General features: G+C 37.3%; 1 protein-coding gene across 1 annotated transcript; it reads left to right on the forward strand.

The window, feature by feature from the left end:
- The first annotated feature begins 12,223 nt into the window (after positions 1-12,223).
- On the forward strand, positions 12,224-14,381 carry LOC104215897 (uncharacterized). Its single transcript, XM_009765833.2, has 4 exons — positions 12,224-12,854; positions 12,971-13,530; positions 13,854-13,925; positions 14,109-14,381. Exons 1-4 carry the CDS (start codon positions 12,224-12,226, stop codon positions 14,379-14,381), a joined length of 1,536 nt encoding a protein of 511 aa, XP_009764135.2.
- Positions 14,382-14,772: the final 391 nt, after the last annotated feature.

Below are 14,772 nucleotides of genomic sequence, written 5' to 3' on the forward strand. Positions count from 1 at the left end.
GCAAATTATTAGGCTTACTTAGTCGTAGAGATTAGGCCGTCACGATAGTTCACGGATTGCGAACTCGGGTCGTGACAGTATTTGGTTTAATTTTAAAAAAATTTGGTATTAGGTATGATATTTGATATTTTAAAATGAAATACCGAAATACGGATATCGTACTGAAATATATATATTATATCACACAATACACATATTATTAATTATAACATAAATATAAAAAATCTAAAATTTTACTTTTCTTTATTCTCTAAGTTCATCAATTAATTCTAAGCAAGTAACAAGACATTTCTAATGAACAAATTTATTCCTTTATGTAAAGTTTTCTCTCTCTAGGTTGATATTTGCTGGTTTTGGACAAAACTTTTGTCAACAAACGTTTTTAGTTTTGTACTTTTGAGTACTTTAATTAAGAATATTACAGTCTAGCTATGACTCTGTGCATTAATTAATATTCAAACCGAATAAACTGAACTTATCGAACCGAATAAACTGAAACCGAAGGAGAAAAACCAAACCATACCGAATTTAATTAAGTACGATGTTGGTATATCATTTTAAGAAACCGAATACCGAATCGAAATATCTAAATACCGTACCGTACCGACTGACAAACACCCTTAAATAAGGGTAAGATATGCATATACAGTCAAATCTCTCTATAACAACCTCGTTTGTTCCGAATATTTTTGGATGTTATAACAAAGTGTTATTATAGAAGACATATATTATAACATAACATAAAACTTGATTCCAGAAATGCTTGGCTTTTGTAATGAAGTGTTGTCATATAGGGATCCAGTTATAAAAAAATCTAACTGTATTCTACCGTATTCAGACCTTACTTTGTGGGATTACATATGATTTATTTTTATTATTATCATTGTTGTATATATTTGTAGAGTTCTCGTCAAAGATTGACTGGGAGGAAAATTAACTGCTTGTGGTGCTATCCCTGCAAACCTCATGAATATATACTAGCTAGTCAGTCTATTGGTCAAAACAAAAACCTTCATCTTTCCTGAATTCAATTAATAGTTCATTTCTCAAAGAGTCCAACGCAAAACCCAAAATTCAAAAGGATCAATCATAAATATCTACCTCCAAAATTGAGTCCGAAACCCAATTGTGGTTATTTTGGACTCAAAATACATAAATATGTGAAAAATGTGATATTTTTATGTATAATGCCATAATACTGGCGTTATACAGTAACGTTAATTGTGCCGTTACTGTATAGCGTCAAGTATTGTAGCGCTATACTGAAAAAACTGACACGCCCAGGTATAGCGCCACGATACCTGGCGCTATACATAAGTGTTATATATAGCGCCTGGTATTTTGGCGCTATACTCCTTTTTCCTAGCCCCACCAACAATTCTCGACTTCAATAATTCAAAAGCGTATAGTGCCAAATTTTTGGGCGCTATATATATGTATATAAAAATTTTCCGGCTAGCCATTTCCTATATAAAGAAGTTAGGATTGTATAGAAATTCATTAAATTTTTTTTAACTCTTGTTGAAACGTTTATTGTTGTTAAATTCTCCAACATTTTTTCATTATGTCTGAAGAGCGTAGAATAAGAGTTTCATTATATTGAGGGGGGTGAGGGTGTGATGGAGAATAACTCCGTAGGCTACAGTTTACCTGCTCAGTGTCATGTTAAATTGCCACTTACAATAGAGTACGATAAATTGATGTCGTTGTTATGCAAAAAAATGAGTGTGAGGAAACGTTCAGTGATACTTAAAGTAACCGAAAGATATCCGTATTCCATCACTCCGCAAGGGGTTGCTTTTTACTCGGAGTTTAACATCGACGATGATGAAACTTTGAGTGATTTTCTGAGGACTCCAGACGAATGTCGGGAATTTCTTGTAATCACAATGTTGGAGATGTACGTGAAGGTCGAAGACGTTCTAAAAAACGAGGTTGTGCGTAGTAGAGATAACTCCCAATCATCGGGTGGTTATTCTGGAGCAGTTTTTGCCGGACAGGTTCCGGATGAAAGAGTTTTCCTTGATTTAAACTTATCACCGCCGGCGAATGAGCAGCGAGAAAATAATTTATACCCTGCTTTCCATAATTCACAAGACGAGTGGTAAACTTCAATTTTCGTTTTTGTTAATTATGTATATTTTTGGCGTATTGAATTTGTATTAACGCTCATATATTTAATAGGGGGTATCGGCCGGATATAAATTTTACAAGTGGCCCATCCGGTAGTCATTACCTAATTGAAAACGTCCATAATGGATTTTCATCAAATTAATACTTGTAAGTGAAGTGATATAGCCATATGGAAAGCATTTATTAATTCAGTAGCTTATATTTTTGTTAGTTGTGCAGTGAAAACGAGCAAGTTGAACCACTCGTACTCACTCAATTGACCGAAAATAACGTATTACATCGGGATCTGGCAGATGCACAGAGTGAGGAACATAACAGTGATTACGATAACAATGCCGATGAATCCGGAGACGAGACACCCTTTTTCGTGAGGATGGTGATGAGCAGGATGAGGAGGAAGGGCCTGATTTGAAGAGAGACCTCCCTAGACAAAGAGTGTACGAGTCCGAAGTGCCGTTTCATTCAAGAGAGATTCCTTACATTGATAACTTACCAACCGTGCCGGATATGGAAGCTCTCACAAGGGATTTTGATGAAATCCGGACAGCAATGTGGGATGAGTCTAGACCAACGGTGCTTGCAAAGGGGATGCTTTTTCATGATAAAGCGCGCTTAAGCAGGGCTTGTAAAATGCACAACGTAAAAGAGTGTCGTGAGATGCAGGTATGGGAGTCAAGTCCGATGGTATACAAGGTTGTTTGCCGTAGGTGGTTTTGACCATGTAATTGGATGTTGCGTGCGACCAAGAAGAATACAGGTATGTGGAAAGTGGGTAAATACATTCCCACCCACACATGTGAAATAGACATATTCAACGGGAATCACTTCAACTTGGATATTGACTTGATTTCTCTTGTACTTATTCCGCACCCCGAAGCGTCCATAAGGTATACAATCAAAGAGTGCATTACATCAATCCACCAGGAATATGGCCATACCATTACGAAAAGAAAGGCATTTCTCGGGCGCAAACGAGCGTTTGAAATTGTCTACGGTAATTGGGATAAGTCATTTGCATCTCTGCCAAAGTACATGGCCGCACTGCAGCACTTTAACCTCGGGACAATTGTTGAATAGAAGCTTGAGCAGAGTCCGGGAACACCAGAATACATATTTAATTACGTGTTCTGGGCATTTAAGCCAGCAATTGATGGTTTTTCGCATTGCCGGCCTGTAATATCCATAGACGGAACTCATGTCTGTGGAAAGTACGATAGCAAGCTATTGATAGCCGTGGCAGTGGATGCTAATGGACATATATTTCCTCTAGCTTTTGCTGTTTGTGCCAATGAAAGCATAGAGATGTGGACGCTGTTTTTGAACCACCTGAAAGAGCACGTTGTCAAACAGCGTTTAGGTATTTGTATAATATCTGATCGGCACAGTGGTATATTATGTTCTGTGGAGAACTTGCCTGCATGGCAAGAACCTTATGCATACCACCGTTACTGTGTGAGGCAATTTAAGGCCAATTTCCAGAAGGCACATCCCAACAAGGATCTACATGATTTGATGTGGATGGTAGCAATAAACCACCAACAACATAAATTCCGGAGGCATATGGATTCTATCAGGCAAGAAGATGAGGCAGCCTATCGTTGGTTAATGCGACATGACCCTAAAAAGTGGACGTTGCATGCGGATGGTGGCAAACGATAGGAAATTCTTACTACAAACGTGTTAGAGTCCTTCAACGGGTTATTAAAGTCGACAAGAGGATTATCCGTCACAACCATGGTGCGGATGTCGTTCAAGCAGATGGCGGAGATGTTTGTTGAACGGTCTGCAGCTGCAACGGAATTGATGGAGAGGGGTGTTGAATTTATGCCAATGCCTATGAAGAGATTTGAGAAATACAGACGGCGAGCACATTGACATTCATTTTTGCAGTATGATAACGAAAGAGGTATTTTTGAAGTTCGCACCACTATCCATAATAATTGGGGTAATAATGTACATACCCTAAATGAATTTGCAAAGTTATGCTCCTGTGGAAAATGGTCCATCTACCACATGCCTTGATCACATGCCATCAAGTGTTTTCAACGTATTGGTTATGCGGAGACCAACTATGTTGATCAACAATATAGTGTTTCCAAGTACCTAAACACATATAGTGGTCAGTTGCAGCTAGTGGGTGCTGAGCATTATTGGCCTCCGGAACCATTTAAAATGGTGTGTAACAAGTCCTATTTGCATAAAAGACAGGTGCAGAAGAGAACGCGTATACGAAACCAAATGGATGTTAGTGATACCGTTTATGCGCGCAAATGTGATATATGCTCGCAAACAGGACACGACCATCGTAAATGTCCTTCAGCTGGTTTGGGTGAAAAAACTAATCAAGCTCGTGGTGGGTGTTCTTCTAGTGTACCTAACTACCCATGAGTTGATGTTGTAATAATTAGTTATTATGTCTATGTTGCAAGATTTATGAAATAAAATTATGCTTGCTAATTATGATTTGTACTTTCCCATTTTACCTATTTAAATAATAATTTAATAAAATTATTTGTATATTTATTATGTGTTTGTTGTCTTGTCGAACTGAAAAAGCTCACCAGTTGACATAAAGTTGTCTTGTCAACATCATGATATTTAACACGCAAAATATAGCGCCATTAGATAGTACGTTATGTGTGTGTTGCCTTGTCGAACTGAAAAAGCTGACCAGTTGACATAAAGTTGTCTTGTCAACATCATGATATTTAACACGCAAAATATAGCGCCATTATATAGTACGTTATGTGTGTGTTTTCTCGCTTATAAATAACGGGCTCATTGTAGTTATTTTGTGTGCTCAAAATTTACTAAAAGCAAATATTTTACTAAAAGTAAGGTTTTTTTTTTACTAAAAGCAAATATTTCACAAATGGCTCAACCTCTTCGTCCACCAAAGTGAAACTGTGGAAAAGCATACTTGATGCAAAATTGTTGGGATGGTGGTGAAGTTGGACGCCGCTACTGGCACTGTATGAACCAGTTTTACAAGGTTCCCGGCGAACCTATTTGTGATTTTGAGGAATGGGTTGATGAACCATGTTATCAGGAATGTTACAGAGAACAACTGCAATTTCTTCATAATATGTGTTTAAGACAACGAAAACATGAAAAAGAAAGCAATAGAATTATTGCAGACTTGAGGGCGAAACTGAAGGAGGTGGGAGAAGAAAAATGAAAAACACAATGGAATTGTGAAGCACAAAAGGAACGTAAAAAAAAATATAAACTGGAACTTGCGGAGGTGAAAGCGAACTGAAAGAGGTAGAAGAAGAAAAAGAACAACTGGAAGAACAATTTAAGTGGTTGGAGCAGAGAATAAATAACAACCGGGGCTAAACATTGGCATGTATATGTTTAGTGTGTTTTTTATATTTCATGTATTTTTATTATGTTGGTCTGCTATGTTTGTGTTTGTGCTTGTGTTTGTGCTGTAGTAATGTTTTCCTTGTTTGTTGTACTAAATTTTATTTTAATTGAAGTAGAAGTTAAGTGTAAATGCTTGTGTTGTACTAAATTTTATTTTAATTGAAGTGGAAATTAAGTTTAAGTGCTTGTGTTGTTCTAAATTTTATTTTATGAAACTATCAAACGAATGAAGAACTAAAAAAAGTAATGGGCATATTCGATTAAATATTGTTGTTAATGTATACAAAAATATTGTTTACACCATGTCAATGTGTCCCACATCTGGTGTGTCTCAATGCAGCCGCTGGCCTGAGGCGCATCCCCTCCCGTCCGGGTACGCTATCAGGATCATCATCATCAAGTCGTCTCCTTATAGCCGGATGAGGCGCAGGATGACATGTATCGGTGGTGCTGTCAGCTCCAGTAGAAGGCTACATAATAATATGAAACTTAGTATAGAAAACTACATAACAATTCACAACAATTTATATTGTCTTACCATTATCGTATCTAGATCGTGAATGTAGTTATCTGTCGCTGCATCGCATGAAGACTTAAAAAGGAAATTAATAAAGTTAAAGAGAATAAATAATTTACAGTTAAAACAAATTCAAATTCAATACTAATAAACTCATACCTGCGCATGTGATGTGGAGCCATAACTCAGTCGGCGCCCACTATAAAAATCTCGGGTCGGTCGATCCTCAACAGTGGTAGATGGGCCTGGGAAGTATCTACCCCAATCCACTCATTGAATATCCGAGCCTGTGATCAATAATTGACCCGATGGGGTTACCTGCGATGGCACTAGAGTGCGATAAATTCCAAGGCTGTAAGATGGCATGTCCGTCTCATGCATGCCACCTGCCATATCAGCAGCAACATCATCAGCAGGAGCCTCAATGTCCCCTTGCTGGGGACCACCTCCTCTCCACCCACGACCACGTCGTCCGACACCACCAGCTCGTCGGGCACCACCAACTCGTGGGATACCACAACCTCGATGGTACTATGTTGGGTCCATATAATCAGCCTCGTGTGCCAAACGCTGATCCGATTGGGCTCGCTGCAGTGTCTGGGCAGCCACATCCATGAATCGACGACTATACTCCTGCATGGCCACAGGATCGTGGACATAACTCTGCATCTGCTGCCCCATATGATAGACGGTATGCAATCCAATCGCCTGCACAAAGTAAAAAATATAAACTACATATTTGGCACTAAATTACAGGTATATAATTAATAATAATAGAAAACATACCAGGGCCTCGTGTCTACCAGCGTATGAGACGTACCGACCGTGTGCCTGATGAACTGGGTTCCCGATAAAAAGTCGGAAAACAGTGCGGTACCATGCCATATAACGTTGAATAGGAAAGTGTTGCGGAGGTGGGGTCAAGTCCCCTCGCCTGTCCCAAGTACCCAACTTCTTGTTAAGCCATGCCATAAATGTGTCGTCTGCCCTGGACCGATCATCCCTCTCATAATGTAAAGCATGCCATGCAGGCGGAGTCGGTATAGGCTGCGGCAGGCCAAACTGACGAAATACCCGCTCGGAGGCATGATGCTCGACAATATCAAGGCATATGAGTGGGACAGAAGCCCTCCAAATATGTCGGCCGAACGTGCAATACGCTGGCAGGGTACCTATCACCTCATCACTGTACGACGTCGAGATGAACTATCAAATAAGAATACAAACTGTTAGTATGCGCAACACTAAATTAATCTATAATAGGTAAGTTTAGTTAGATATTCACCTGTGCATCCTCCAGCAGATCCAACACATTCCTGTAGAGGGGGAGATTATGATAGGCATCATACTCTCGTGCAAGAGTACGATGCATAACCCACCTACAGGCTAGAGGGAGTTGTAGAATTTCTACATTAGCCGGTAGCTATGGTAGAGGTGGCTGAAACTGCAGAAATCGCTCCAAGACCCAAACCTAACATACAAAGTTGACGTAAAGTATAAGATTAACTATAAACTAGGTAGAATTGTAAATAATGGAAATATTATTTGAATATGTTGTGACCTGTAGAAGTGGCAGAAAGCCACTAACATCTCTCTGTGTGTCGATGCAAGCCCGACACATCTGCCTGTACAGATATGAGATGACAACACCACCCCAGTTGTAGATGGCTGTATCCTCGAACCGGGCAATATGATGCAGAAAACGGAGGCTCACTAGGTTCCCCGAAGTGTTCGGGAACAAGACCCCCCAAATAGAAGGAGCAACAACAACCTCGTATATCGCTGTACATCCACCTCCGCTGACTCGTCGGTGATAGTATGGTGGATCTGCACCAGGTGGTCTCTAATGGGGACCAACTGTATACGACTGGACCCAGACGCTACCTCCTCGTCCTCCGGCATGAAACCCATGAGCATGTGCAACATATCCCAATATGCCTGTCGTGAATAATATCTCATGGTCGCAGGCAGTAAAACTGGCAAGCCATCAGCGGACAGGCCATATAAAATCTCAGCGTCCTGGAGTGTGATGGTGGCCTCGCCGATGGGCAAATGGAAAGTGTGCGTCTCCGGTCGCCACCGCTCAATCAAGGCTGTGATCAAAGCATAGTTGAGCTGTATCCGGCCAATCCTAATAATCCCATCTCCTCCAGGTAATGGACCACGCGGGGATGTAGAACGCGGGGAGGACTCAAAAACTCCCACAATAGATCCACTCTCCTAGCCCGGAAAGTCTGCATAAGCAACTGTCCGTCCCATATATACTCGGATCTATGCTGGGGCTGTAGGGCTAATAGATCCGACGTCCGAGGGACGGGATGTATAGTCGCGTCCATGTCGTCAACTATAAATTCATATTTTTTAATAACTTAATTGTACAAATTATATATATATATATATGGGTTCCGGGCTCGATATTTTGAGGACCAATGACACCAAACTATCGTTAATAATTATGTGTTTTTATTATAATTTAAATTCATATTTTTTAATAACTTAATTGTACAAATTATATATATATATATATATATATATATATATATATATATATATATATATATATATATATATATATATTTATATATATATATATGGGTTCAGGGCTCGATATTTTGAGGACCAGTGACACCAAACTATCATTAATAATTATGTATTTTTATTATAATTTAAATTCATATTTTTAATAACTTAATTGTACAAATTATATATATATATATATATTATACAAAAATTATACCTCCGGGTTTCGGGCTCGATATTTTGAGGCCCAATGGCACCAAACTATCATTAATAATTATGTGTTTGTTTTATAATTTAAATTCATATTTTTAATAACTTAATTGTATAAATTATATATATATATATATATATATATATACCTATGGGTTCCGGGCTCGATATTTTGAGGCTCAATGGCACCAAACTATCATTAATAATTATGTATTTTTTTATTATTTAAATTCATATTTTTAATAACTTAATTTTATAAATTATATATATATATATATACCTATAGGTTCCGGGCTCGATATTTTGAGGCCCAATGTCACCAAACTATCATTAATAATTATGTGTCTTTTTATAGTTAAAATTTATATTTTTAATAACTCAATTATACAAATTACTAATTATGTGTGTTGATACAATTATTAACTTAATTGTATAAAGTTTGCATTTTCAACAACCAGTATAAGATACTTAAACAAAAGGAATTCTAAGCTAAAATACTACACATTACTACACTACAAGGCTCTAAATTTTACTACGCTAAAAGGGTCTACGTTTTACTACGCTAAAAGGGTCTACGTTTTACTATGCTAAAAAGGTCTAGATTTTACTACGCTAAAAAATAATCTAAACTAAACATAAACAACAAATAAATTTAATTGCAAATAAAACACAAAACGGCATGAAAACACACACATATAAATCAGGATATTAACATACAAATTTATTTTACAAATTTATATATTTTTTAGAAAATACTAATATTAAATCCGGATAAATTTAACATGCTAGTTTAAAAAAAAAACACAAACCGAAATAGAACACATACAAATCAAATAATATGCATTATCATAAATAATTCAACTTAAAATAAATCGAAATACCTCGATTTAGAATTTTCGGAAAGCAAAAAGATTGAAATTTTGACTTCGGAAGTGTGAATCAACAATAACACGAAGCTCTACTCGAATGTGGGACCTACGTTCTTCAAGTTTTATGTGCCGGGGGACCCAAATTTTTTTTTTAAATGGAGGGCAGCAGCGGGTATAGGGGAGGGGGGGGACCAAGAAGAGAAGAGGAGGGTTAAATAATGAAGGAAGAAACAATGAAGAAGACGAATAGAATTTTAAAAAAGGGGTATAGCGCCAGTTATTGTGGCGCTATACCTGCGCCGTGTCAACTTTTGCAGTATAGCGCCACAATACCTGGCGCTTGTGGTGCTATACATTAACGGTGCCGTTACCGTTAATGTATAGCGCCAGGTATTGTGGCACTATACATAAAAATATAATTTTTTTTACCACCTATTTGTGTACTTTGAATCCAAAAGAACCACATTTTGGTTCCGGGCTCTCCAAAATTTTTCCCTAAACCCCCTACCAACACCCCCCACCCCCACCCAAAAAAAAAAAAAACCTCCTTTTCCACATAACTCTAGTCCTTCTCTCAGCCATAGTATATATAGTAAATAATCATTGTCGTCCTGGAATATCATTATCTCTTCTATTAATTGGGAAACTATTTTCTTTTCCAACATCCCAAAAAACACCTTCACACGTAAGCAAAGAAACTTAAATGTTTGGCGATTTGGTCAAAGATAATAGCTATAGCCTATACGCTGAACATTGAACAAAACGACAAAAAAAGAAAGCTAAAAACCCCGTCATGGTTATTCTACTATATAAATCTTTGAGGCCTGAAATACTCTAGATTTCCCCCTTGAAAAACCCAAGATTCCAAGCTAACCTATTTTTCTTGAATTTTTCCTTTTAAAATATACCATGAAAAGGATTTTAATGCACGCTCTCCTGAAAAAGTAAGAGAGAAGGGGGGAAAAGGGTGCAGAGTCTGTAGACTATAGCCAAAAGCAGAAAACGAAAGTTAAAAAAAGAAAAACAAAAGGAAATAAAACAGTTTAAAAACTTTGGGTTTGTCCCAATGGCAGGCAGACAGCAGCAAAAGATAGGTAAAATTTACAACTGCATGGAAAGATGCTAATTATACAGATTCAGGCTACTCCAAATCCAGATACTTTTGCAGGTGTACATTTGCATAAGATGTAGGTACATGTACATATACATGTGCGTACGTATGTGTCTATATCTTTTGGTGGATTACATCCACATTTCCTTGCACTTGCTAGTATATTTCATTGACAAAATACATAAGTTAGTCTTGGAACTTATGATCAAATCACGGGGTAGCTCAACCGTATTTGTGGCCTAAAGCCAACATTGATGAGAGCTAAAATTTTGTTTTGAAGAAAAAACCCTCATATATATACTTATTTAAAGTCCATTTTTCATATGAAAAATTATTAGTAACTTTTTATAATCGATTTATCCTAATAATCCTTTTTGGTAGTGTATTAAAGTTTTTTTCAAGTTTTGAACAATCAAATTTATAATTTTTAGTTGACATATTGAAATTTTAATAAATGATTAAAAAAATATTAATATATAACTACGAAGTGAAAATAATAAAATTAACAAATATGAGATGAAATAATGCTTGTAAGTTTGTTTATAGAATCTGATTCAAGAAAATGATCACTTGATTCTAAAATATCTTTTTGCTGCTTCAGTAACTCCTGACAGTGCTTGAAACGTGATGAAAAAAGCATAATTAAATGTCATGGCCGGAGGGCGAGGACGAGGCCGTGGAAGGGGACGCGGTGGAAGGACAAAGAAAGTTCCCCTAGTTACCTTTGGAAGTTTTGTTAGAGCGTGCATGCAACCAGAATCTACAAATGAGGAAACTGTGCTAATTACGCTAATTCATCTAAGTGAATTGAGAAACCCTAACGAGACTGGGTCGCCTTCGAAACCAGTTGGAACTGCTAAGAAACTTCAATTGAGCCTAGATTTGGTAAGTTAGAAACGGAATGAGGTTGAAGAAGAAGCAATTGCATACGTCCACTCAGTGGATGAGGAGGTGGTACAAGAATCCAATGGAACCGTACTGAATGCTATAGTACAACAACCAACACAACAATGGGTGAATCTATTTGTTAAGAACAGAACAATGGAGAATGGTATGGCTCTTTCCTATATCGCACCTCAATTAGTTAATGGCAAAATAGTGATTCAGCTGGAAAAGGAGGAAGTGGAACGAGAAACTGAAAAATGGAGAGGAGTCCTAATTGCCTATGTAATTGGGGATTGCCCAGGATATAATTCTATGTTGCGTTATATTGATCAGAAATGGAATAACATTGCAAGTCCATATTTGTTCATGTATGATGAAGGATACTATATCATCAAATTCGAAACCACAGATGACATGCATGAAATCCTGTATACTGGCCCTTATACTATCAATAATCGACCTATCATTTTGAAGCCTTGGACAACAAATTATGATTTTGATAAGAAGTTCCCAACTGAAATTCTATTGTGGGTGAAATTCCCAAAGATACCAATGAATTGCTAGGGGAATAAACTCCCTGAGTAGGATTGCTAGTGCTATAGGTATTCTATGTATGTAGATGAATGTACAACTAAGCAGACACAAGTTTCTTTTGCACGAATGCTAGTAGAGGTCAATGTGACAAAACCCCTGTCAGATAAAGTAGAAGTTATGGATCCAAATGGGATAATTTTTCAGCAAGTAGTGACATATGATTGGAAGCCATTGTTCTGCAACAAGTGCCAAGTAATTGGCCATGTTTGTCCAAAGGAGCGGAGAAAAAATGAAGCACAACAAGTGGATCAGGCAAAAAGGCAAGGAGGACTAAAGAAAACCATCCAGATATGGGTAACCAAAGAACAAGCAATAGAGCAACAAAGAAACTCCAATAAAGATGCCGAACAAAATATAGAGCAAGAGGTGCCCAGACTCAAAAAAACAAGTGACAAGCATACAAAAGGTAATAAACAAATACAGAAGGAAAATGCAGTGATACAGAAGCAACAGTCCATCACCATGCCATCTTCAAATGGGGTAAGAAATGAGGATATTACGCCTAACAAAGGGAAAACAGTAAACAATGTATCAGAACTAAACTTGCAGGATTTTCCTATCTTAAGTTCAGTATCAACTAAGAATGGTTTTGAAGTGTTAAATAGAGGCTATGATGGATCACACTTAGCACCTCCTGACAAAGGAGGTGTGATTAATATTACTTTATAAATTGGCTTTTCTGGAATGTAAGGGGTACAAATAAGAGGTATAAGCAGAAGAAACTGAGGAAGTATCTAAGGGCCAAACACATTACTCTAGCAGGATTGAGTGACACTAAAGTGAAAAAACATAAAGCTCATACTGTTACAAAAGTTGTGGCTCCAAATTGGGGATTTCAAAATAACTATCTTAGTGCTAATAATGGCAGAATTTGGTCACTTTGCGATAATAGCATATACATTGTTGATAAACTGAGAGAGGAGGTACACCTACTACATTGCCAAATTACTATAAAAGCAATTGGTATGCCATGTGTACTAACTGTCATTTTTGGGTATAACACATGTGAACTAAGGAGGAACTTATTGGATGCACTGAAGGAACTGGCACAAGGTATAAATATGCCATGGTTGATCGGTGATTTTAATGCAGTATTATACCCACAGGACAAATTTTTTAGAAATCCTGTCCAATATGCAGAAATAAGAGACTTTACTGAGTGTATACACAACCTGTTACTAAATAAAGTTAACTGGAAAGGTGAATACTACACATGGACAAACAAACAACAGAGCAATGACAGAACATGTAGCAGGCTAGATAAGGCTTTTGGTATTCATGAATGGATGATGCAATGGGGCCATGTAGTGATGGAGTATGATGTACCTCTAATCTCAGACCATGCCCCAATGCTATTTTCTCTGGAAGCAAACCAAAATAAAGTCAATGTCCCTTTTAGATTTTTTATACCTGGGCGGAACATGACAACTTTCTGGCCATAGTTGAAAAAGTTTGGCAACAAAGATTCACTAATTGGAAGATGAAGAACATATGGATGAAACTGAAAGCCCTTAAACCATTACTCAGGCAACTAAATAATGAGGATTTTAAATCCATCTCACAAAGAGTAGAAAAAGCAAGGAGTGACTTAGTGGCAATCCAAAAACAGCTAAATTGTCACTGGTATGATAACCTTATGGAACAGGAAAGAGCTACTTTGCACAATTTGGAGAAATGGTCTTTGATTGAAGAAAGTATCATGAAACAGAAATCAACGGTCAAATGGATTTAATTGGGAGATTCAAACACTAAATACTTCTCCGATGTGGTCAAGGAAAGAAATAAAAAACAACACATCAGAGAGATCACCTCCTTAGATGGAGTGAAACTTACTAAACCAAAAGACATTCAGGAGGAGATTGTGAAGTTCTACAAGTCATTGATGGGGTCATAAGCTCAGAGACTACCAACAATTAACAAACTCAACATGAAGAGAGGACCAACTCTAACTCAACAATATAGGCTTGATCTAATTACAGCAGTAACTGAAGAAGAAATTCAGAAAGGACTGGACTCCATAGGTGAGGATAAGGCACCAGGAATTGATGGATATAATGCCCCTTTTTTCAAAAAAACATGGGCCGTCATCAAAGAAGAAGTGATAGGAGCAGTACATGAATTCATCAGTAAAGGGAAAATGTACAAAGTTATCAACTGTACAGCTAAAGAGTGATAATCCTACAATAGTTAAGGAATACAGACCAATAGCCTGTTGCACAATCCTATATAAATTGATCTCTACGGTCATAGAAGCAAGAATCCAGAAGGTCATTGCATCTATTATCAGTGAAGCACAAACAAGCTTTATACCTGGGAGAAAGATTGGGGATAATATCATCTTATCACATTACTGGTGAAGGCTTACACAATAAAACATGTATCTCCAAGATGGATGATTAAGATAGATTTGAAAAAAGCTTATGATTCAGTGGAGTAGATATACTTGGAGCAGATCATGGTGGAACTGGAATTTCCTGCACAATTCATCACATGGGTCCTAGAGTGTATGCAAACAGTCAATTATACTATATTGATTAATGGTGAACCATCAGAACCTTTTAATG

The sequence above is a fragment of the Nicotiana sylvestris genome, chromosome 2 (assembly GCF_000393655.2).
Source record: "Nicotiana sylvestris chromosome 2, ASM39365v2, whole genome shotgun sequence".
Classification (NCBI taxonomy): Eukaryota; Viridiplantae; Streptophyta; class Magnoliopsida; order Solanales; family Solanaceae; genus Nicotiana; species Nicotiana sylvestris.

Excerpts from the sequence above, each read along its gene's own strand:
- LOC104215897 (XM_009765833.2), top strand. The coding sequence starts at position 12,224 with ATGTATGTAGATGAATGTACAACTAAGCAGACACAAGTTTCTTTTGCA. Across the intron at positions 12,855-12,970 it reads AGCACCTCCTGACAAAGGAG|GATTGAGTGACACTAAAGTG; the intron begins GTGTGATTAATA and ends TTACTCTAGCAG. Across the intron at positions 13,531-13,853 it reads ATGTAGTGATGGAGTATGAT|GAAAGAGCTACTTTGCACAA; the intron begins GTACCTCTAATC and ends CTTATGGAACAG.